General features: G+C 48.8%; 1 protein-coding gene and 2 pseudogenes across 1 annotated transcript in view; 2 read left to right on the top strand and 1 right to left on the bottom strand.

Annotated features, from left to right (window-relative positions):
- Positions 1-15,042, bottom strand: LOC118717366 (annotated as a pseudogene).
- Positions 14,950-24,544, top strand: part of LOC118728843 (cytochrome c oxidase subunit 5A, mitochondrial) — a 23,228-nt gene continuing 13,633 nt past the window's right edge. The window contains exon 1 of the mRNA XM_036455753.2: positions 14,950-15,155. Within this exon, the coding sequence (XP_036311646.1) occupies positions 15,050-15,155 (106 nt within the window). The 5' untranslated portion in view covers positions 14,950-15,049. The remainder of the gene's footprint in view (positions 15,156-24,544) is intronic.
- LOC118705638 lies at positions 22,063-23,878 on the top strand (annotated as a pseudogene).

A 24,544-nucleotide genomic window follows, 5' to 3' on the forward strand; every position in this document is an offset into this window, starting at 1 on the left:
ACTCAATAAATAATTGTTGAATGTACAACAAAGGATGCCTTGTGTGGGGACTCCCAGGGGAAGAAAACCAGAGTCCTCTGAGGACAGTGTCCAGGGGCCCCCATGTGGAGGGGCCCCAAGCCCAGGACCCCCAGGGCTGCTGTGGTTGAAGGACCTGGCCTCAGTCAGAAGGACATGCTGGTGAGATTGTCCTGGCTCAACAGTCCCTTCTGACCTACACCAGCCCCGTGGCCACTGCCCCAGAACCCCCACCATCCCCACAGTATTCGTGCAGCCTGTGCAGCAGGCAGGCACCTTTGGGCACATGGACCCGCCAGGCAGCTGGAACAGCAGTGTGGCCATACCTGCCATGCCATCTTCCGTGGGCTCAAGGGCGATGGGCCCAGCTCGCAAGCCGGCAATGGTGGTGGGGGGGATGGCTGGTAGACAGCAGCCCCCTCCCACTAGTCCCCAGACCCTGCCAGCCCCGTCAGCAGCAGGGGTGCCAAGGAAGGCTCAGAGCGGTGGAAGGCGGGGGGTAGGAGTCTGGCAGGTTTCCAGGCAGGAATTGGGGCAGCAGGGTCGGGCAGGAAGCAGACGGTGACCAGGGCCTGCTTGGTCTTCCAGAGGAGCACACAGAGGGAGAGGAAGAGGAAGAAGCAGGAGAAGAAGACGGAGAAGAAGATGAACAGGTCAGTGTGGGCCTGGTCCTGCGGGAAGAAGACCAGGCCCTGCGAGTCAGCCGAACTGTTGGCGCCAGGCCCGCTCGGGTCTCCCACGCCCAGCAGGAGCAGGTAGAAGCGGCTGGACTTGAGGTGCTCCTCGGGGTAGGTGATGACCAGTCTGTCCTGCACACTATGAACCACCAGCACCGCCAACGGCTCTGTCACTGTCACATAGGTGATCAGCCCCTGTGGCCATACCTCCCACACCCGTGGCTCCATTGGGGTGCCCGACCCACTCCCGGCGCCTGGTCCCCCCAGGTTCCCAGCCCCACGGGACCCGCCTTCGACAGGAGGTGGGAGCGGCGGTGGGGTGGCTGGATATGCACTGTGTGGACACCCGTGTCGGGGGCCACGAGAACCACAAAGGTGTCGTAGGAGGTGGAGACGTAGAGGACCATGGCACCGAAGGTCACATCCAGCAGATGTCCACGTTGGTGAACTTGGGCTGCACACCAAAGAGGACCATGTGGCCAGGGCCCAGGGCCCTGAACTTGGGCTCGTGAAAGCAGTTGTTCTGGGACATGGGGCCAGGCAGCACTCCTGCTCACAGCGGTGAGGCGGCAGCACTGCTGGCGGCCCAGCCGGCTCCCGTGGAATGACTCCTGGCACTTGGCATTGGTACTTGCCGCAGTCTCGGCGGTCACTGGGGGAGCTCCCCTGGCAGGTGCCCGTTTCTGTGTTGTTCTGACTCGGGCAGCCTGTCCCGTCCTGCTCGTTACAGTATCCGCATGGCCATTACACTGGCACTTGGTGCACTTCCCATCCAGGAGGAAGTAGCGTGGAGGCAGCTCTCACCTTTGTCCCCATAGCTGTTATTCTGGCAATTTACACACAGCCTCGTCTTTGCTGGGACCCTCAGTCACCCAGTTTTCAATCTCCTCTGAATCCAGGGAGTACTTCTCTGGCTCCCTCCTAACCATTTCAAGCTCCTTCCTGGAGACACAGACAGAAGGTATGGCGGTGCCCGCCCCCCACGGCAGAACCCACCAACAGCAGGAGGCACTGTTCACAGTGGCTGCCCTTGATGTGGTTGCGGCAGAGCAGGCATTGGGGCAGCGCCCCAGCACACTCACTGTGGCTGTTGCAGTGACACTCTGTGGAGCAGTTGAATCTGACAAAGCCAAAGCAGCAGCAGCAGTGGTCAGGCTCCACTCACAAGCCGTTGACGCACACTGGGCGGCACAGCCCCGAAATATTGTCCAAGAGGTAGCCTGTCTTGAAGCTGCACTCATAACCGTGGGGCTGGTCATGGCAGTTCTGTGTCTCATTGCAATCATGGTGCCTGTTTGCACACTCATCCTCAGGGGGGGGCAGGGCAGGAAGGCCCAAGAGGCCCCAGGACGTCCACACATCAACCCATCATGGGGGCAGCTGAGTCCTCCAGGCAGCAGCCATCCCATTCCTCTCCCCCCGCCCCCACCGCAAACCAGCCACAGTGGGGGTACCGTAGGCACAGGCTGCACTGGGGTGCCTGAGCATAGCCCAGGGAGCAGCTTTGGGGCCCTCGGAGCAGAAGCCCACAGCCTCCGGCCATACATCGCAGGGGCAGGTATGAGGTGCTCAGACAGTGTTGGAGACTGCTGCTCCACACACAGTGCTGCCAGCCCCCGTCCACACCCTTGGAGTCCAGACAGGAGGTACAGTTAGGCAGGAGGTGACAGGGAGTGGGGCAGGAGAGTGAGGGCAATGATTCCACTGGCATTGGGGACATGTCCAGAGAGTGGCTGAAGCATGTCCAGTCGTAGGTGGGCTGCATGGAGAGGATGCAGCTGTCTAGGAGGTCACTGGCGGGTCTCCCCTGTCCTCTTGAACTGCCGTGTTCACATGCACTTGCCCTCCCTGGTACACTGCTCTCAGTCGACAGCCCCACACACAGCCTCTGAGCAGTTCCCTGCCCAGAAGACCTCTCGCTGATTGATCTGTCAGTCATTCTCTGAGATTCAGGATTTGTTGCGCCGGATGTAGGCACCCTCGGGACAATTGTTACACCACTTACAGCGGGGGACAGATGCCTCTCCATCTCCAGGCTGCAGGGTCCGGGGATGGCGGGCAAGGCACTCACTGCAGGTCCAGAGATGTCGGCATTCCTCAGGGGAATGAGGCATCGGGGAGCAAGCGGGTGCCCCACAGCCTAGTCTGTGGGCCTGGTCCCCAGACAAGCAGACCCCATGGCACCAGGTGCAGGCCCCAAACTGTTTCCAAGCTTCAGGTGAGGGCAGCAGGCGACAGAGGTCAGGGGGCATGGTCAAAGCCAGCAGGTGGCCCAGGGCCACTCCCCCAAAGCTTCCTGAGATGTACAGGCGGCACCCACTGCTGCTACAGCATGGGCCACAGATTCCTCCTTTGGGGGCCCCACAGAAGCCTGGCGGGTGAGGTCAGGCAGCAGCCAAGAGTTGCAGTTGACCTGGTAGAGCAGCACATCGCTGCTGAACTCATCAGGGTCCAAGCATCCCTCTAGGACCACCATGGTGTCCCCTAGCAGAGCTGAGGCATGGAAAAGTCGGGGGCGGGGCTTTGTCCCCTGAAAAGGGGCCAGCAGGCTCCAGGTTCGGTCAGGACAGTGCAGGGAGTAGAGCTCAGGGGACGGGGCCACCAGCTCTATGTGGAAGCAGAAACCCTCAAACACGAAGAGAGAGTCGGTGGCCTGGTGGTACACGGCAGAATGACCATAGAGACCTGTGAGGGGGTGTCCCACTCTGAGCTCTGGATATCCAGGTGCCAGTTGCCAGCTGGTACTCAAGCAGCTGCTGCTTGAAGCCATTTTCAGGAGAGTAGCCGGCCACCAGGAGCAGAGACTGGCCTCTGCACACAGTGAGGGCGTGACCAGCGACGACAACTGGAAGTTCCACAGTCTGAGGGCCTTCTCCTGCTGCCACTGTAGGATGGTGAGGTTGAGGACCCAGAAGTCTCAGGTGATGTCCCCCGCTGTGACCATCCCCTCATCAGGTACCTGGCACCACAGCCAGCGGGCACATAGGCAGCTGCATGGAAGGAACAGGGTGAGGGGCCTGGACCCTGTCCTCAGCTCTGGCAGCATTTGTGTCCACCTCCACTCACTCACTGAGTACTTGTACAGGTTTCCCAGCAGCCCCTGGGGGAGGCCCAGGCCCTCAAACCTCTGCAGCTGCTGGCCTCTGCCACTGTCCCCAGGACTTGTCTGTCCCACTGTCGCATGGCTCTATGCCCTGAAAATTGCAATGCCCACAGCAGGCCAGGGACGTGTAACCAGAATCTGGGTGTGTGCATCTGTACTGAGGATTTTGGGGGCCCCGACTGTGCCACAAAGCTGGACAGCGGCCAGCTGGTCTGGGAGACTCTCATGGACAGCTGCCTCTCAGCTGACACTTAGCCGTTTCCTGCACCGCCTGAGGCACACCATGGTGGAGGGACCTGATGCCACCTTCATGTGTTCCTCCTTTGGCAACCCTAACATTTGATGCCGAAATCCAGAGGGTTCTGTTGGAGAGTGGGAATTTTTGAGCATGCTTCCAGAGAGGCCGTGGACTACACCCCAGATAGAGTTATCAGTGCTGACACCAGGCCAGGCCTTGAGATAGGGTCTCATGCCCCTTCCCAGCACATAGGCCTTCTTTCATAGATCACTGTCAGCTTTCTGAAGAACAGGATGACCCTGTGAACAACATGGTCGTCAATGGCATGACTCTGATGTTGCTTGGGAAAAACTTTTGTCTTGGGTTGCTTGCTCTGCAAAAACAGGATGTGGTTAATGTGCTTAAAAAGTGGTCTTGCAAAAAGGGTTGGGACTGCTCCTCTGGTCTCTCTGCGTGGAGAAAGGCAGAGCAGTCGCAGACCAGCCAGCCAGCTAATAAAGGCTCCCTAAATTTTAATTTGGTCTGGACTCCAGTGGTCTTTACTCGAGTTCCTTCCACATCAGGTTCCACCTAACAATTGCTATTGGGCCACCAAAAGACCACCCTCCTCAACAGCCTCTTCTATTCCTGCACCCATTATATCCCTTAAGGAGATAGCAGGAACTGAGGGTATTGTCTGGGTATGTATCCCATTTTCCATGTCTGACCTTGTACAGACTGAGGCGTCACAGGTTTTTTCCCACCAATTTGACCACCTTTAGTAAGGAATTTGAGTGCCTGACCCAGTTCTATGATCTAACCTGGCAACACATCTATGTCATCCTGTCCTCCTCTCTCACCCCATAGGAGAAGAAGTGCATCTAGCTAGCAGCTCAGGACCACATCATGCCCTCCATAAACAGGACGCAGCAGCAAACCCTGTTGGCATGGATGCAGTCCCCAGAACTGACCTGAGATGGGACTATCAGGTTAGTTCTCCAGGGGGCCAGCTCTGTAAATATATATAAATACCCTTCTCATTGCCGGACTCAGAAAAGCTGCCCATAAGGCAGTCAATAATAACAAACTTAATTAAATCTCTCAGGGCCCTGATGAAAACCCAGCTCTCTTCCTCTTCTGCCTCATGAAGGTCTTACAGAAATTTTCCACCTTGGACCCCACCTCCCTAGAGGAAACTGTTCTTCTGAACATCCATTTTATATTCCAATCAGCCACCAACAAACACTATAAACTTCAAAAAATAGACACAGGTCCACCCACCCCTCAAAAAGACTCATTAAGCTGGCCTTTAAGGTCTTTAATAATAGAGACGAGGAGACCCAAATCCAAAAACAAAGGTAAGATCAGGTCAAGGCTGAGGCCCAGAGGAGGCCTTTTAGCTCCCAGCCACCACTCTCTCTAACCCCAAAAGTGTCGGTGGGGCTAAGTGCCATCCAGGCCCATGCTTCAAGTGCAACAAGGAAGGCCACTGGGCCAAGTGCTGCTCAAACCCAAGACCCCTGCCTGGGTCCTGCAAGGTGTGGAAGGGAAGACCACTGGAAATCAGACTACAGTCTGGCCCCTGCAGGTCACTTCAGCCAGTCCAGCAAGGCTGCCCTCTGGATCCAGTTTGGAGCTCCCAGAACTCCTGGGACTGGCTCCAAAGACTGAAGCTGCCAGGCCCTGCCAGGGCCCCACAGACATCACAGGACAGAACCTCAGGTAACGGGGTAATAATTGTGGTGGGAGGTAAATTGCTCTCATTTTTAATTAACAATGAGAACACTTATTCTGCCCTCTCTGAATTCGCTGGGATCCTTGTCCCCTCTTCAGTCTCTATTATGGGGGTTGATAGATTAGTCTAACACACAGCCATTAGTCACCACACCTCTACATCGCATCTTACTAAATTCCCCCATTCACTCTTTTTTCATTCTACCTTGATGCCCGGCCAGGGCTGCCATGCATCCCCTCAGAAAGCCCAGTTGTCCCAAACGACATTCACCTATTTCAGTTTCACTCTCACTCCACAAAGCCACACCATTCCTTAGAGACTGTAAACACTTCATCTCCTCCAAGACTGTCCCCTCCTCTAAACAAGAAATACTCTCCTTTCTCAGGCTCGCTGGCTACTCTCACCTCTCAGTTCCCAACTTCAGTCTTCTCGCAAAGCTCCTCTATGACATGACATGGTGAAGGGACCCCCTCCTTGAGCCTTTAGATCACAAGGCCAGCACCCCTTTAATGATCTGAAAACTGCTCTCACCTCAGTGCCTTCTCACAACCCCACCCACCTTTCTCAAAAAACAACTTTCTTTACTGCAAAACTGCAAATGCTTACGTAACAGTTTGGCTACCATCAGAAGCTGAACTCATTATTACCCAAACCTTAGCATATTATCTCTAAGGGAAAATGTGGCATTTTTAAATCCAAGTGGCTAGAGGCCTGGGAACAGACTACTGGACCTGCTCCTTCCTCCCCCTGCCTTTTCTCCAGCCTCGTAGGCCTATACATAATTTTCCAAAGTCTTTGGTAGCTTAAAGGCTTTGGAGCATTGCTGGTTCAAATGATAAACATCTAAATATTTCAATAAGTTTTAAGTTCACTTGATTTTAGCTTTTATTACAGAAAATCTCTAAAGTAGATTTGGAACTGTTGATGTAATGTCTTGTGCTTTGATAAAAGTACATTTCTTAAAAGTGAGAATGTTCATAAATGTCAATCTAAGAAATGCTGGTGATAGATCCTCCCTTACTTCAGTTGATGGACAGATGTAAACCCCACATGCGGCCAGGCCAGACGTTCCTGAGCTCTGAAGCACCAATCAGTACCTGCCAAATATTCTAAGCCCCCATTCCTAAATCCCTAGGTCCCTAATCAATCAGTGTGTGCTGAGTGCCCTAAGCCCCGCCCTCTATCCTTAAAGGTGCCTGTAAGCCCCTTGCTAGCTCTCTCCGCTCCTCTCTCGTGGAAGCAGCCGGCAAGGGTACCCTTCCCTCCAATAAAGCCTGTGTGTCCTGCCATCCGGGTCTCCGGTCTACCTTCTCTATTTAATCTATCAGCTGGTTGTTTACTTTTTGGTTATCATTGGAAAATTAAGCTTTCTAAGAGTTAAGAATATAATTAAACTGGAAAGAAATTGTATGGTTTGGGTAATAGAAGGCATGAGGCATAGGCATGTATTTTGGAGGAAAAAGAAAGTTAATATTATAAGAATGTTTGTGAAAGTTGTAAGAAGACTTGTGAAAGTTATAAGAGGTCTGTAGAGAGAAGTGTTAAAAGGAAGTTATATAAATGACACAGGCCAGTAAGCCAGGACAAGCAGAATAAGGATAGTAATAAGACAAACAGCAGTTTGCAGCCATCTAGAAAATCCTATTCCCTAAGCCAAGGGTACTTACCAGTAAGAATAAATGATTTGAGAATAAACCCTCCAAACTAATGCCTCTCTCCTTCTACCAGACCATTTGTCATTGTTCTAGCTTTTGCCCCTGTAATACTAAAATTTATAAAATAATTTGCCTTCACCAGGATACAAGCCCTACTTGTACTCAGGAAATACCACCTCTAGGCACCATTACAACCTCCTTTTGTGCCCAGGCATTATTGTCCTTCTGACCCCCAGAGCAAGGATGATGAGCAGGTACAGAAACTTACCAGGGCAGAAAGCTCCAGATGCCTAGCTAGGGGCTAAACTGAAAATAAGAATCTTGCCCCCAGGGTAACCTACCCTCCCCTAGCATATAACTCCTCAGGCAGTTTAGATCCCTAATCTTTTCCTCCTTAAAGATAACATCTAGGCCTCAGTTGTGTTTCTGCTCCAGGCCCAGAAAAGCAGAAAAACCAGACAAGTGGCACTGTGGTAGCCTTAGGACCAGCTTTTACCTCCCAAGTGACTCAACAGAACTTGACCAACCAGTCTCTTGAAAAAATGATGCTGTCTTGACCCTGGTCCAGCCAACTACTATCAAAGTCCATCTCCTTGTGATCTCGACATCCCCCCTCAGGAGGAAGTAACTACAGAAGATATGACTTCATCCCAATTTTGTTATAGACTGAAAAATTCCACAAGGTCAGCGAGGCAGCTGTGCACCATAAAATCCACAAGGCCAGCACGCGACAGCCGCTGCACAGCTCGTTAAAACAAGCTCATTAAAAGCAGGATGTGCTGAAACCGGTTTGGTTCAGTGGATAGAGCGTCGGCCTGTGGACTGAAAGATCCCGAGTTCGGTTCCGGTTAAGGGCATGTACCTTGGTTGCGGGCACATCCCCAGTAGGGGGTGTGCAAGAGGCAGCTGATCGATGATTCTCTCATCGATGTTTCTAATTCTCTATCCATCTCTCTTCCTCTCTGTAAAAAATCAATAAAATATATATATTTTTAAAATAAATAAATAAAATAAAAAATATATATTTTTTTAAAATTAAAAGCAGGATGCGCTGACCACTATCTGATACAAAAGGGGTAAGGCCAGGTGGTGAGAGGAGGAAGGGAGAACTGACATGTTAAATGTAAAATGATTAGGAATTGCTGATGGCTAAAGGCAGATATCCGCTTCTGAACACGTAGCTTGCTTGCTTGCTAAGGATGAGAAGCCTATATAAGCAAAAGGCTTCTAGAGCTTGGGGCTGCAGTACGGTCCCGTCTTCCCTGCATAAGTCGGCTGCAGACCCTGCGCAGGAAATAAAAGCACTTTTCTAAAAACTTTTGATCTTTGTCTGAGTGATGTGTCTCTCCTGGGTTACGACATTTTCATAAAACAAAAAAGCTGAAATGTTAGGTCCAATCAAATAATTTAATCAATATCCCACTTCACAATAAACATTCCACTTGCTTAGGCCACATTCCACTTGCTTAGACCAGTATTTTTCCCCTCTGGACTTTCCCAGAATCTGGACCTGCACAGAGAATTCTCTGCCCAGAAAAAGCCCACCTAGAGTCCTTTAAAAATCTTTGTGTCACCATCTTTTGGGGCTGGCACCATTTTGGGGCTCAGACCATCGGGTATCCAGATGACTGAAGTATGGTAGCAACCATACTTAGGTAAAAACTGCTGTTTGAATTTTAACCCTGCTATTCTGGCTTCTGCACTCTTACTTGCCTAAACAATAGTTACCTCAGCTTCCAGATTGAGACCTGGAGGCTAAGGCAATTTTCCTGTGCCTATGGACCAGGTCCACAGGAAATTGATTCCCATTGACTCAGTAGCTCCAGGAGTTGAAACTGCAGATAACCTTTAGAGATTAACCTTCTGTACTATCTGCTTTTGCAAGATAGGTCCACATTCCAATGTCCAGCAAGGTGTGGCTGGGAACGACCCTGTGGGCTGTTCCCAGCATTTAGAATTTTGAATTTAGAACAAAGAAAAATTTTTGTGGTTTAGACCTTTAAAAGGACTGCCTACACCTGGAACGGGGCAGTCATGAGTGTGGACTCCAACAGCATGTGGTGCTCTCGCAGCCATCCTGGCTAGTTCAAAAATCCTTGCCTGCTTTTTAAAAATAAATTAGCAGCCTCCAGTGGTCTTATTTTGACTCCAGGGTTTGACCCCACAACAATGACCTAGTAAATTCATAATTCTTTACCCCCTTTGGCTTCGTGTGTTCTTCCTTCAGTGACCCTAACAGGGACTACATCAAAATAAAAAGCTTCTGGCCCTAACTGGTTTGGCTCAGTGGAGAGAGTGTCGGCCTGCAGACTCAAGGATCCCAAGTTCGATTCCTGTCAAGGGCATGTATCTTGGTTTCGGGCATATATCCAGTAGGGAGTGTGTAGGAGGCAGCTGATCAATGTTTCTAACTCTCTATCCCTCTCCTTTCCTTTCTGTAAAAAAAAAAATCAATAAGATATATTTTTTAAAATAAATAAATAAAAAGCTTCTGCACAGCAAGAAACCAGCAACAAAGTGAAAAGGGAGCCCACTGTATTGGAGAACATATATGGCAAGGATACATCTGATAAGGAGTTAATATCCAAAATATATAAGGAAGTCGTACAACCCAACAAAAGGAAGACAAACAATCCAATTATAAAATTAGCAAAGGACCTAACTAGACACTTCTCCAAAGAAGATATACAGATAGCCAAGAGACATATGAAAAAATGCTCAAAATCACTGATCATCAGAGAGATTCAAATTAAAACAATGAGGTATTACCTTACATCTGTCACAATGGCTAACATCAACAAATCACAAGTGCTGGAGAGGATGTGGAGAAAAGGGGACCCTAGTACACTGCTGGTGGGAATGCAGATGGGTGCAACCATTATGGAAAACAATATGGAGTTTCCTCAAAAAATTAAATATAGAACTTCCATTTGACCCAGCAATCCCACTTCTAGGAATATATTCTAAGAATCCCAAAACCACAATCAGAAAGAATATATGCACCCCTATCTTCATAGCAGCAAATTTTACAATAGCTAAAATCTGGAAACAGCCCAAGTGCTCAACAGTAGATGAGTGGATAAAAGCTGTGGTACATTTATACCATGGAATACTATGCAGCAGCAAAAAAGAAGAATATCTTACCCTTTGAGACATCATGGAGAGACCTGGAAAAGTATCATGTTAAGTGAAATAAATTAGTCAGAAAATGATAAGTCTCACATGATCTCACTCCTATGTGGAATCTAAGTAACAAAATAAACTGATGAATGGAGTGTATCCAGAGACATGAAAGCATGGAACAGAATGCAGAATCTCAAAGGGAAGGCAGGGAAGGGTGAGTGGGTGGGAGGTAACTAACCAAAAGCCTTCTTTGCATATATGCAAAACCTCAAGGACTCAGACAATAGAGTGCTGAAGACCTGGAGTGAGGAAGGGGGGGTGGCTGGAGGGGATCAATGGGGGAAAGAAAAGGGGACATTTGTACTACTTTCAACAATAATTATTTATTTTTAAAAAGAGAGCGAGCCGACACCGGTTTGGCTCAGTGGATGGAGCGTCGGAGCATCGGCCTGCGGACTGAAGAGTCCCGGGTTCGATTCCGGTCAAGAGCATGTACCTTGGTTGTGGGCACATCCCCATGGGGGGGAGGGGTGCAAGAGGCAGCTGATCGATGATTCTCTCTCATCGATGTTTCTGACTCTCTATCCCTCTCCCTCTCTGTAAAAAAAAAAAAGTTAAAAATAATAATAATAATAAAAATAAAGAGAGAGAGACTGGTTTTTCTGCCACCACAATCATTACCCGAGGCTCTGTCCTAGTGATGTAAGTCTGTGGGGCCCTGTCAACGCCTGGGAAGCTTCAGTCTTTGGCAGCCAGCCCCAGGAGGTCTGGGAGCTGCAAACCAGATCCAGAAGGCAGCCTTGCTGGACTGGCTAAGGTCTGACCTGGAGGGGTCAGACTGTAGTCTGATTTCCAGTGGCCTTCCCTTCCACACCTTGGCAGGGCCCAGATGGGGGTCTCAGATTTGGGACTTGGCCCAGTATCCTTCCTTGTTGCATGTGAAGCATGGGCCTGGATGAGGCTCAGCCCCCTGACTCACCCTTGGCTAAAGGACTGGCACGTCATTTGGGGGTCATGAGAGTGGTGGCTAGGAGCTGGAAGGCCTCCTTCTGGGCCTTTGTTTTTGGATTTGGATCTCCTCGTATCTATTATTAAAGACCTTAAAGGCCAGGTCAAAGAGGTCTTTTTGAGGGGTTTGTGGACCTGTGTCTATTTTTTGAAGTTTATGGTGTATGTCGGTGACTGACTGGGATATAAAATAGATGTTCAGAAGAACAGTTTCCTCTAGGGAGGTGGGGTCCAAGGTGGAAAATTTCTGTAAGACCTTCATGAGGCAGAAGAGGAAGAGAGGTGGGTTTTCATCAAGGCCCTGAGTGATTTCATCAAGTTTGTCATAGTTGACTGCCTTATGGACATCTTTTTAAATCTGACAATGAGACAGATGATCATTTGGCTACAGAGCCAGCACCCTGGAGAACTAACCTGATAGTATCATCCAGGGTCAGTTTGGGGGAATTGCATCAGAGTCAACCTGATTGTCTGCTGTGTCCTGTCTATGGAGAGTATGGGGTGTGGTCCTGAGCTGTTAACCAGATGCGCTCCTTCTCCTCTGGGGTGAGAGAAGAGGACAGGATTACATACCGTGTTTCCCCGAAAATAAAAATCCTCCAAAAATAAGACCTACTTACAGTTTCCTTCTGAGTGAAAAATAAGACATTCCCTGAAAATAAGACCTAGCACATCTTTGGGAGCAAAAATTAATATAAGACACTGTCTTATTTTCAGGGAAACAGGGTAGATGTTGTGCCAGGTCAGGTCCTAGAACTGAGTCAGGTACTCAAATTTCTTAGTAAAGATGGTCAGGTCTGTGGAAGAAGCCTCAAGATGCCTCTCCATCAGTATGAGGTTGGACATAGAAAATAGGATGTGTATTCGGACAATACCTTCACCCCAGCCACCTCTCAGAGGGGAAGGACAAGGGCTGGAGGCTGGGCTGTCTGGGAACAAGGAAGAGGGGGCAAGGGTTTGGTAAGGAGTTGAGGGGGTGGACAAAGAGATGGATACTGAAGATAAATAAGACAGTTAGAGGAGGAACATAAGGAGTTGGGTTTGAGAAGACCTAGAGGGGAATGGAGAACTGAGTAATTGGAAGGGTTGAAGGAAGGGTCTAAGGAACCTGAGGGGTCAGGGAAGGACATATCAGAAGCCTCAAGGTGAAAAGGTCCAGTCTTACCAAATGGAATGTGGTCTAAGCAAAAGGGGAGGTCAGTTGTGAAGTGGTCTAAAGGACAGTTGACAGGGGAGGGAGGTGTTGATTCAATTATTTGATCCGTCCTAAGAGTGGGAGAAAGGAAAGTGGGTGAGGAGGGACCTCTGGGATTAGATAAAAAATAAAATAATAGATACATACATATTTTACTTAAGTGGATGCAGGGTAGTTAACAGTCAACAATTAACTCAATAACAATGAGGGGATTTGTGGTCTTTGAAGAGAGGTGCCTGTGCTTTGAGGGGTCCAAAAGAAAAGGAAAATTACTTTGACATTCCAAAAATATGTTATTGTAGATGCAATAGTAGGCTCAGTTAAGGTAAAGATTGACCTTTGTCGGGGAAGATACCAGTCTAGGACAACAGTACCTACCATAAACTGTTTTTTAGTTTAAAAAGTTTTAATTTCAGACCATCCTTTGTGGTTACTTTATGTCCATGAGTTTGCAATGTTACCACACAGGCCTTCCCTGAGCCAGTCAGGTTAGCATGTGGCCCCTTTTCAGTCACAAGAGAGAGAAACATGGGTGAAAGAGAAACATCCATTAGCTGCCTTCTGCTGGCCCCCCACCAAAGACAGAACTGCAACTTGGGCCTGTGCCCTGGGGAATCAAACCGGGCAACCTCTTGGTGCATGGAGGAGCTCTATCACTAAGCAACAGTAGCCAGGGCTGAACTCATTAAAAAAAAAAAAAAATTATTTCAGAGGAAGGGAGAGAGAGAGATAGAAACATTAATGATGAGAGAGAATCATTGATCGGCTGCCTCTTGCATGTCCCACACTGGGAATCCAGCCTGCAACCAGGGCATGTACCCTTGTTATGGGCGACCCGCGATTGACGACCACCAGTCAGCCAAATTGGAATTTAGGAAGCCTTTATTACAAACTCGAGTCCGGGCTCCCGTCTCAACTGACACAGCAGTGAGCAACGAGAGCCCCGACCCACTCTAAGCATGCTACTTTTATCCCCGCCTTAGGGATGCCTGGCAGATTATGATTGGCTAAAGTTTTAACAAAGAAAAGTCAGTTATAAGTTATAGAAAAATTCCACCAGTACAGTAACATTTAAAGTTTATACAACACCTGGGGTGGGGGTTTATTTTCAGCTTAAGCAGTCTCTGTTTGACCTGGTTTGGGCTGTTTGTTCTGCCATGTGGCTACCGGAAACAGGACGTGCCTGCCTGGGAGTTGAGCCTTGCAACAGAACTATTTTATGACTAAGTTATGCTACATTCTTTGTTGTGGGTCTGGTTGCTCGTTCCTTCCCTGGCCTGGAGTCCTGCCTCGATAGGGTGTTGCTAGCTAGCCATCTGGAGCTCTGCCTCTCCCGGGTCTTGCTGGCCACAACACCCTTAAGGGAATCAAACCATGACCTCCTGATTCATAGGTTGACACTCAACCACTGAACCATGCCGGTGTGTGAACTCATTTTTTTAATGCTTGCGGATTTGTGAATAAGAATAGTTGCTGTAAGCAATTGCTTTTTCCCTCCCCCCATTTTGTTCTCTTATTATTTTAGGCTCAAACCCGGGATTGGGGAAGCAAAGGTATTTTTATAATTTGTCCTTGTTGGTATTGTTATTCTCATTTCGAGGTGATGGAGTAGCCCCAAGAAGTGTTCTGGGCTGCAAACATTGCACAACTCCTCCGTCGCCTGGAGGCAGGATGCCTTGGGACAGAGGGAGTGGAGTAGGTCACTGAACAATCGGTTGGAGTTTGGAGGGCAGTGGCAGTTCAAGCTCCGGCCAAGCGCGCCCAGGCCTTGCACCTGTGCCCTGAGTTTCTTGGAAACGGCTTAAATAACTTTTGTAATCTTTGGGTTGTCATTCTAACTGTCCTAACTCCCTCTTGTGGTTTCTGAGTATAAATTTGCTGTAACACCTGTGCTCTGCTCTGCAGTTCGGCCTTTACCGCGGTGAAGTGCTGCAACTGTAGTCGCTGGTCAGCTTAATAAAGGCTCATAAATTTTTATCTCTGTCTCTGGTGGTCGTCTCTTGCGGATCCCCCCATAACAGCAGGACTTGAACGACTACATTATCCACCACTTGCTCCTCTACCCTCTGTCTTCATGATGGCGGCGGCGAGGGGACCCAGCCTCCAAATAATTTGTCCACAACCGGCCGCCGTAGCCCGCGCGGCCGGCCCCGTTGCGTGCCGCTCCCTCCGACGGAGGTGCGCGCCTCAGTGGGTGGAGCCTCATGCTCCGCCCACTGTGCGTCAGTGCGTGAGTCCGGCCCCCGCAGCTCCGGAACGGCCGGTGAGCTCGCAGCCGGCTTCCCTTCAGCTTCGACCTCCGCGCCGCCATCGCCGTTATGCTGGGCACCGCTTTCCGCCGCTGCGCTGTAGCAGCGGCCGCAGCCTCCCGAGCCAGCTCTCGAGGCCTCCTGCACCCCGCACCGGTCCCCGGCCCCGCCGCGGGTAAGGTCCGCTCCTGCTCTGTGTGTCCTTGCGGTGACCTGGGTCCCCGCCGCCACGCAAGAACAGGCTCGCCCCGCGGCCTAGGCTGCCCTGCCGGCGGGCGGCTGAACCCAGTGGCCACTGGCCGCCCTCCTCGCCGCCTTCCGGCGTGGAGGACTCGAGGACGCGTCCCCGCGGCCTACCTCGGCGACTTCTTGTATGGCCACCACGGACGGGTCAGGTGTGGAACTGCCGTGGGCGCCAAAGAAGGGTCCCAGCGCACTTCCCGCGTCAACGCGACCCCTTCGGTCCCCGGGTCGTGACCGTAATACCCGGCGCTGACCCCTGGGGCCACCTCATTGGGAGTGACCGCCGCCATCAGCGCTTTGGCGAAGGTGACATTGAGCCGCCGGACGCGCTGCTCAGTGTAGGAACGGGGGAAGTCCCTTAGTGTGCCCGGGCAACGCCGCCCCAATGTTAAGAAAACACAATATGCTTCCTGGGTGGGACACTATACTTTTTTTTAGTCAGGCATTTTCTCGGTTGGCGTTTTGTGGGTTACCTTCACAGACCGTTCTGTTAATTTTTAGACTGCTCTGCCACGATCTAATTCTTCCACGTGTGTGGTTATTTCCTGAAGTCTGAAAGAGGGTGGAATAGGCATTACTATTTCGAAAATGGGGTACCACAAACCAGGAATACTGGGATCTACAGGTGTGGGGAGGCTTTATTGTTTATTTCAGGTTAAAGCCTGTTGGTTGGAGTATGAAATGGTTTGCTGATTCCTGTCTCTTATTTTTCCTTCTCCTAATATGTGTTCCCAATGACTGCCCAGCTCTATAATTTTATTTTTTTAACATATTTTATTGATTTTTTACAGAGAGGAAAGGAGAGGGATAGAGAGCTAGAAACATCGATGAGAGAGAAACATCCACTGACCAGCTGCCTCCTGCACACCCCCCACTGGGGACGTGCTCACAACCAATGTATATGCCCTTGACTGGAATCGAACCTGGGACATTTCTGTCTGCAGAATGCGCTCTATTCACTGAGCCATACCGGTTTCAGCTAGCTCTATAATTTTAATTATTGTAACCACAGTTTGATCTTAGTCCATGATGGATGGATATGCTAATCATTTAGCCTCTAACCATATATATTTTAGCATATGAACTCACAACTAATAAGGTTTCCTTGGCTATTTTGAGTGTTTTAAGTAGACACACACCTAAGGAATATGTTTCCCTTCATTCGATTTAAGATTTCATCTCTCATTTATCATACGATGGTAAGGCTGGCATTCACATCAGAGATCATGGAGACCATTTTATTGTATAGAAGAGGTTTCCTTCTTGGGAAACTGACTCCTTAACTAGTGGTAGAACAATTTTCTGATTTTGAGCCTCAGTTATTTTTGGCCCATACTGATATTTGTCCGGTTTTATAATTCTTTATTCTTTCCTTATCTAAATGTGAAAATAAATACTATAACTTTTTCATATAGGCACATTTCGGGAGGTGTTTATGACCTTCAAAGTAAATACTTCATTTTGTGGCAGGTAAAGAAAAAGACCAGAGGTTTTTGGCAAACTGTAAATTAAGGGGATTTTTTTTCTTAATGCCTTTGGACATAGTGGTTTATCTCCTAAGTGTTCTATTCCCACTCTTAAGAGTTTAATTCATAAACAAAAAGTTGTGTTTTATATATTTGTTCCTTAGACCTAAATATTTGCCACAAGGAGTCAGTATTGTTTACAGTTATGTCAGCTGCTTTCTTTCTGTGTGACCTTGGACATATTAGTTTACCTCAAGACTCATTTGCCTCTTCACTACAGTAAAATCAGGATATTTGGTTGTGTTGTTTTAAGTGAGATAAAGTAACTTCTTAGCACCTTGTCTGGCACAAACGCTTAATATATATTTGCTTTATTATACTGCATTTCATTTTTGCATATTATAGGTTGGGGTTTATCAGTATAAGACTGAAGAGGTTTTTATGCAATTGAAAGTTAGAAAAAAAATTTTTTTTTAAATATATTTTATTGATTTTGTACAGAGAGGAAGGGAGAGAGATAGAGTTAGAAACATAGATGAGAGAGAGTCATCGATCAGCTGCCTCTTGCACACCCCCTACTGGGGATATGCCCGCAACCAAGGTACATGCCCTTGACCGGAATCAAACCCGGGACCTTTCAGTCCCCAAGCCGACGCTCTATCCATTGAGCCAAACCGGTCTCGGCTGAAAGTTAGAAAAAATTAAGATTCTTGGCCCTACCACTTTGGCTCAGTGATAGAGCGTCGGCTGCGGACTGAAGGGTCCTGGATTTGATTCTGGTCAATGGTACATGCCCAGGTTGTGGACTCAATCCCCAGTAGGGGGTGTGCAGGAGGCAACCAATCAATGATTCTCTCTCATCATTGATGTTTCTATCTATCCCTCTCCCTTCTCTGATATTTGTCTGGTTTTAAAATTAAAAACAAACAAACAAAAAAAAAACGGTTCTTGGATGAGGTGTTCAAAGGCCAAATGAGAGTACACTTGAAGGAGTTCTAAAAAAGTTAATCTGAGGAGCCTCACATTTGCTCCAGTTAAGTAGCAACCCAAATACCATATTTGACCATGAAGAAGTCTCCAACTTGAAAGAGTTGTTTTCCAGGAACTGCTGACTTACTAGATTCTCTAGTCAACCCTTAAAACTTACACAGTCCTGGTTCCTATATTCTTACCTTGATAATTTGTGGAGGAAAGGAGGGTTTTCTATTTTCCCTTTCTTGGTGCAAGGTTGAATTTAAAGAGTTACCCTTTTAAAAAAATAAATTTTTATTGATTTTAGAGAGGAAGGGAGAGGGAGAAAGAAAGAGAAGCATCAATGATGAGAAACCGATCAGCTGCCTCCTGTACCCCCAACCCCCCAACACCCTCACCCCCGGGATCAAGCCACCTCCTAGGCATGTGCCCTGACCAGGTCTGAAACCATGACCTCCTGGTTCATATGTCAACACTCATCCACAGGGCCATACCAGCCCAGCCTTCTCTCCCATCTTAAACAATTTGGTGCTCGACTAAGTTAATATGGAAAATGTCTCCATTGTGGAACAAAACTTCAGTTCTGCAAGATGACTAAAAGCTTCTTGGAGATAGCCCTACCTGGTTTGGCTCAGTGGATAGAGTGTCGGCTTGTGAACTGAAGAGTCCTGGGTTCGATTCCAGTCAAGGGCACATGCCTGGTTGTAGGCTCAATCCCTAGTAGGGGGCATGCAGGAGGCAGTTGATCAGTGATTCTCATCATTGATGTTTCTATTACTCTCTACCTCACCCTTCCTCTCAAATCAATAAAAATATATTTTTTTAAAGCTTCTTGGAGATGATAAAAAGCACCTAGTAGGCAACACACAAAGGAGAGAATAAGAGTTTACCACTGAACCTCTTGGTTAACATATCAGGAAATTGTAATGTGAATATTTTTGTGTTTTTTGTTGCTGGTGAAATGGACAATTAGCACAATTTTAAAACATAAAGAGGCCATCAAGAATGCAAACCTTCATTGCCCAATGGGGTGTGGCTTAGTGGTTGATCATTGACCTATGGACCAGAAGGTTAAGGTTCAATTCACCATGGTCAGGGCATATGCCAGGATTGTATGCTCCATCCCCAGTGGGGGGCATGCAGGAGACTGCTGATCAGTGATTCTCATCTTGATGTTTCTCTCTCTCTCTCCCTCTCCCTTCCTCTCTGAAATCAATAAAAACATATTTTAAAATTTTTTAAATGTTAAGAAGTGGTATGTAGCCGAAGCCGGTTTGGCTCAGTGGTAGAGCGTCAGTCTGTGGATTGAAAGGTCCCAGGTTCGATTCCGATCAAGGGCATGTACATTGGTTGCGGGCACATCCCCGGTAGGGGGTGTGCAAGAGGCATCTGGTCGATGTTCCGCTCTCATCGACGTTTCTAGCTCTCTATCTCTCTTCCTTCCTCTCTGTAAAAAATCAATAAAAATATATTTTAAAAAAAACACAACAAAACAAGTGGTATGTACATATATATTTTTATAATGATAACTTTGCTAAGGATATGTAAGAAACAATGATCACAGGCAATTGAGGAGGTAGATAACCTGTTGTTGATTTGTATAAATGAAAGCAGTTAGCACAAGACACCATTTTGGAAACACTGATACATGAAAAAGTAAAGATGCTGCATACTGACTTCCTGAAAGATACCCCTGGAACAAGTAGTGAAAGTGATTAGTTTAAGACTAGAAGGGGGTTGTTCAATAAGTTTAAGGAAAGAAATGTTTGTTTATAGATTAAACAATATATTAAACATGTACTGTGTATAAGGAAAGGTTAAAACTGAATCATTTGGAGGTCTGGAATGAATAAATTAAATTTACATATTTCTAACAGGGTAGGAGAAGGAAGATTTGGTTTTCCAACAATCACTTCTTGAATAGCCTTCTAGAGCAAATTTAAGTTTCACTGAATAACTAGTTTGTAATTTGGGACTCTCTAGAACACATGTGTCAAACACAAGGCCCGCAGGCCAAATCCGTCCCGCCAGGCCTTGCAATGTGGCCCGCACCGCGCTGTCATCACTGCACTCCACTGCGTTTCCATCACAATGACAGTTTATGACTGTTCAGTAAACCATTCGGCCCGCGATTTAGGCTGGATTTTAGATTTTGGCCCCTTCTCTGATTGAGTTCGACACCCCTACTCTAGAAGGCACCTAAACAAATATTAAAGGTTTTCCATAGATCTCCTTGACTGGGATCTGCAGCTGCTGATCATCTTTTCACAATTAGAAAATAATACAAAGCTACCAGTCATCTGATGAAATCCATGCCCAGGCAGTGAAGAAAGAATTGGTTATCATGAAACACTTTGTTGTAAGAAAGATACACTTAATTAATAATTACCTCTGGGGAGGGAATACATATATTTCACTTTTCTTGGGTAAATATTTAGAAGTGTAATTACTGGGTTAGGTGTGTGTTTTACTTAATAAGAAACTGCTAAACAGTCTTCCAAAGTGGTTGTACCATTTTATACTTGTGCTTTAAGTATTTAGTAAGGATAACTAGTTTTTGAAAAAGGTAGCTTGTAAATTTTGGGTAACAGCAGGTAGAAGCATTTGTGGTCTATGCTTTCTGATATATTAAAAGTGAATATTAATCCTGTGTAGTTTTGACTAAATGTTTGTACTTGCCAAATACTTTTAGGTCTATAGATTCATTTTTTTTTTCTTGTCATAGAAATTAAAGAGTATCCCAATTCTAGCCCATTTATGTATATGTCCCACTTCATTGTTATTGGAAATTTAGGCCTCTCGTAAAATTGGGACTTGTGCTGGGGTCCTCTGTAACTAATGACTGATATTTTGCAATAGGCTCAAATGGTGATTAAAAAAATATATACATATTTTTATTGATTTCAGTCAGGAAAGGAGAGAGAGATAGAAACACCACTGATGAGAGAATCATTGATAGGCTGCCTCCTGCATGCCCCCCATGGGGATAAGCCCAAAATCCAGGCATATGCTCTTGATTGGAATCGAACCTGGAATCCTTCAGTCCACAGATTGATGCTCTGTCCACTGAGCCAAACCAGCTAGGGCTCAAATAGCGATTTAAGCGAGGATACTTTTGCTTGATCTAGTAGTGACAGTCCATCTGCAGAACTGGCAAGTATTCCATCTTTTCACCTTTTTCTGGTTTCTTTTTTATTACTTTCTATTTTTTGCACTTTCTCTTGCCAGTTACAGCAGTAAAGGTATATAGGATATATCTGACATCTAAATTTCAGAGTATATGTAGAGCCCCGAGGTTTCTGCATAGTTTTTATTTTATTTTTTTCCATCACCCTTTATCCCCTCTGATGCCCTCTTCCGCCTCCACCCTCAACCCCGAAATCACCGTGGTGTGAGAGGAAGGGAGAGAGCTAGAAACATCAGTGAGAGAGACATTGATCAGCTGCCTCCTGCACACCCCCTACCAAGGATGAGCCCCCAACCAATGTATATGCCCTTGACTGGAATCGAACCTGGGACCTTTCAGTCCGCAGACTGATGCTCTATCCACTGAGCCAAACCAGTTTTGGCTGTTGTTGTTTTTTAATCCTCACCCAAGGATATTTTCCCATTTATTTTAGAGTGGAAGACGGAGATAGAGAGAAACATCAATGTGAAAGAACCACATCAATTGGTTGCCTCCTGCACATTTCCCAACCAAGTATATACAGATTGAGCCTGCAACTGAGGTATATGCCCTTGACTGGAATTGAACCCTGGACTTTTCAGTCCAAGAGCTGACACTGTCCACTGTGCCAAGCTGACTAGGGCAATTGTTCTTTTTAATCTTTTGAGAGAGAGAGAAGCATTGATTTATTGTTCCACTTATGCATTCACTAGAGGCCCAGTACCTGAAATTCATGCACTTGTGTGTCCTCTCACAGTCCAGGACCCCCTTGCTCCTTACCACCCACCTGCTGGCTGCTCCTTAACGCTCAACTCGCTGTTCCTTAGCACTGCTGCAGAAGCAGGAGAGGCTTCATCCACTGCTGCGTCCCTCGCCAGCCATGAAATCAGCTTCTGGCTGAGTGATTCTCCCCCTGTGAGAGCGCACTGACCACCAGGAGCAGCTTCTGCGTTTAGCATCTACCCCCTGGTGGTCACTGTGCATCATGGTGACTGGTCGTCCCAACATTTGGTCTATTTGCATATTAGCCTTTTATTATATAGGACTAGAAGCCTGATGCACCAAGATTCTTGCAAAAATGAGCCTTCCTTTCCCTGGCTGCTGGAACCACCTTTCCCCTCTGGCCCCGGAGCCACCAGCCCCGCCTTCCCACGCTGCCCAGAGGCCCTGAGTAGCTGGGGAGATGCCAAACACCTGCGTCCCACACCCCTCACCATTCTGCATATGCAAATTAACCCACCATCGCTGGTTATGGCTCCCGGAGGAGGGCGCTGCAGAGTGCCCATGTTCTCTGTGGCGGCCAAAGTGCGAGCCGCCCAGGCTTTTGGCTAGTACCTATCCCAGAGTCACCCTGATAACCAGAATGGAGCAGATCACCTGCTGGCTGATGCCTACTCTGGCCACAAAGGGTCCCCTGAGATGCAGCCAGCACCCCAGAACAAGCACAGCCTCTCTGAGGAGGTGGTCATTGGGAAGTCGGCTGAAGGGGTCCCCCAGCCCCGCATGTACACCATCTCCGGGGAGCTGGCCCCGAGGCCAAGGCCATCAAGCTGTCCGTGGTAAAAGGGCAGCAGCACCTCCACCACCATAGCCAGTCCCTGCATAGCAGCCATGAGAACGTCAGCACAGCCTGCCAGAGCTGGGCAGGCAGCCACCAGGGCTCCCAGGAGTGTCCAGAGTTTGCCCAGCTGGTCTCAGGCCCCTCCCCTTGCGCCTTTGGGCTGGACCAGCCCCCCCTACTCCAGGCCACCAGCCGCCGCAAGAAGCTGGAGAGGATGTACAGTGTTGACTGTGTGTCTGATGACGCCCACACCCCCATTCACGCCTGGTTCCCCAAGGAAAACCTCTTCAGCTTCCAGACCGCAACCACAACTATTCAGGCGCTCCCTGCCCTGGGCCAGGAAGTGGGGCCACCACACCCCTGTGTCCAGGGCTGGCAGGCCACAGTGCCTGGGGAGAGACTGACAGCAGGGCGCTCCTGGGGAGTGAGGGGTCAAGGCTCACTGTGTCTTCTCTTTCACGCTGCCCCTCCAGCCATGCCTCTTAACATTTTGGTGTTCAGGTCTATGAGGAGGGAAAGCATCCATAATCCAGAGGAACTTCTGAAAGCACCTGTGCATGGTCAGTAGCCGGAGAGTGAAGGCCCAGATGTTCTCAGAGCCACACAAGCTGAGCTTCAGCCGGTCCTGGAGCGACCCCACCCCCATGAAAGCCGACACTTCCCATGAATTTGGAGAAAGTGGCGACCTGCAGAGCTCGCATTGAACCTTGGGCGAGGCTTTCCAGGACCTGGACCGGGAGGCCGAGAAGGGCCTGGAGTTTGTGGCCTGCAACGTGGAGGGCTTCCTGCCGCCCAAGGTCATGCTCATCTCCTCCAAGGTCAAGGTACCCAGAGGGGAATACATCCCCGCCATCATCCGCAGGGACGACCCTTCCATCATCCTCATCCCCTATGACCATGAGCACGCAACCTTCAAGGACATCCTGGAGGAGATAGAGAAGAAGCTGAACATCTACCACAAGGGTGCCAAGATCTGGAAGATGCTCATATTCTGCCATTGCGGCCCGGGGTACCTGTACCTGCTCAAGAACAAGGTGGCCACCTTCGCCAAAGTAGAGAAGGAGGAAGACATGATCCACTTCTGGAAGCAGTTGAGCCACTTGATGAGCAAAGTGAACCCAGGGCCAAACATCATCCACATCATGGGCTGCTACATTCTGGGGAACCCCAACAGGGCGAAGCTGTTCCAGAATCTCAGGACCCTCATGACCCTTTACAGGGTCATTTTTGAGTCCCTCCTGGAGCTGTTGGCCCAAGGGAAGCAGATGATCGAGACTTATTTTGACTTCCGGCTGTACCGTCTGTGGAAGAGCCACCAGCACTCAAAGCTGCTAGACTTTGAGGACGTGCTGTGAGGGCAGGGCTACTGCCCTCTCCATGTCCTGGGCCCTGCAGGGCAGCCTCGGCTCAGGGTCCACCACCATGGCCACAGAACAAGTGCAATTTCCTCCAGCCCTTTGGGAGCTAGTGAAGTGTGTGCCCAGCCAGCTGCGTGGTGCCCCCGGCCCTGCGAAACCAACACCAACAAGGGGCATGGGCACCTGGTTGGCTCTTGTGCACTCTTCTGCCTGCCTGTCCCCAGCTTGTCCTGGGCTCCCAGCAGAGGATGCCATCTCCAGGGCCCTTCCCCCTCCCCTCCTCAGAGGTGCCCAGAGCTGCTGCCCGCCCCCCGCCCCCTCCTCACTGCACAGTCCAGGGAGTGGGGATAAGGGGAGGGAGGAGGGAGAGGTTGCAGTCGGGCAGAGCAGGCCCAGCCAGGGCTAGTCCCTGTGGGTGAGATCCTCCCGCCACACTGGGGGCCTGAATCTCACCTTCAGGCCCAACAGCCAAGAGTTGATGGGTGGGCTGGCACCTGGCCTGGGCCATGGGCCGTACTCCTTTTATATACAGATACAGCTGGTGCTGGGGACAGGTCCCCCTTTGCAGAGCCAGGGTTTGAGGGCACCTGGCTGTGCCCGAGGCTGAGTGAGAGCAGGAGTGGCTGGGCTCTTAACTACGTACATTATCCGTAGAGTGACCGTTAAAGCTGACCCTCTGCTGCAAAAACAAACAAAAAAACAGAAAAACAAACTAACCCACCATCTTTGGGTTAATTTGCATACTCACTCCTGATTGGCTGGTAGGCATTGTGAAGGTGTGGTCAATTTACATTTTTC

This window comes from Pipistrellus kuhlii, unplaced genomic scaffold, assembly GCF_014108245.1.
Source record: "Pipistrellus kuhlii isolate mPipKuh1 unplaced genomic scaffold, mPipKuh1.p scaffold_m20_p_1, whole genome shotgun sequence".
NCBI lineage: Eukaryota > Metazoa > Chordata > Mammalia > Chiroptera > Vespertilionidae > Pipistrellus > Pipistrellus kuhlii.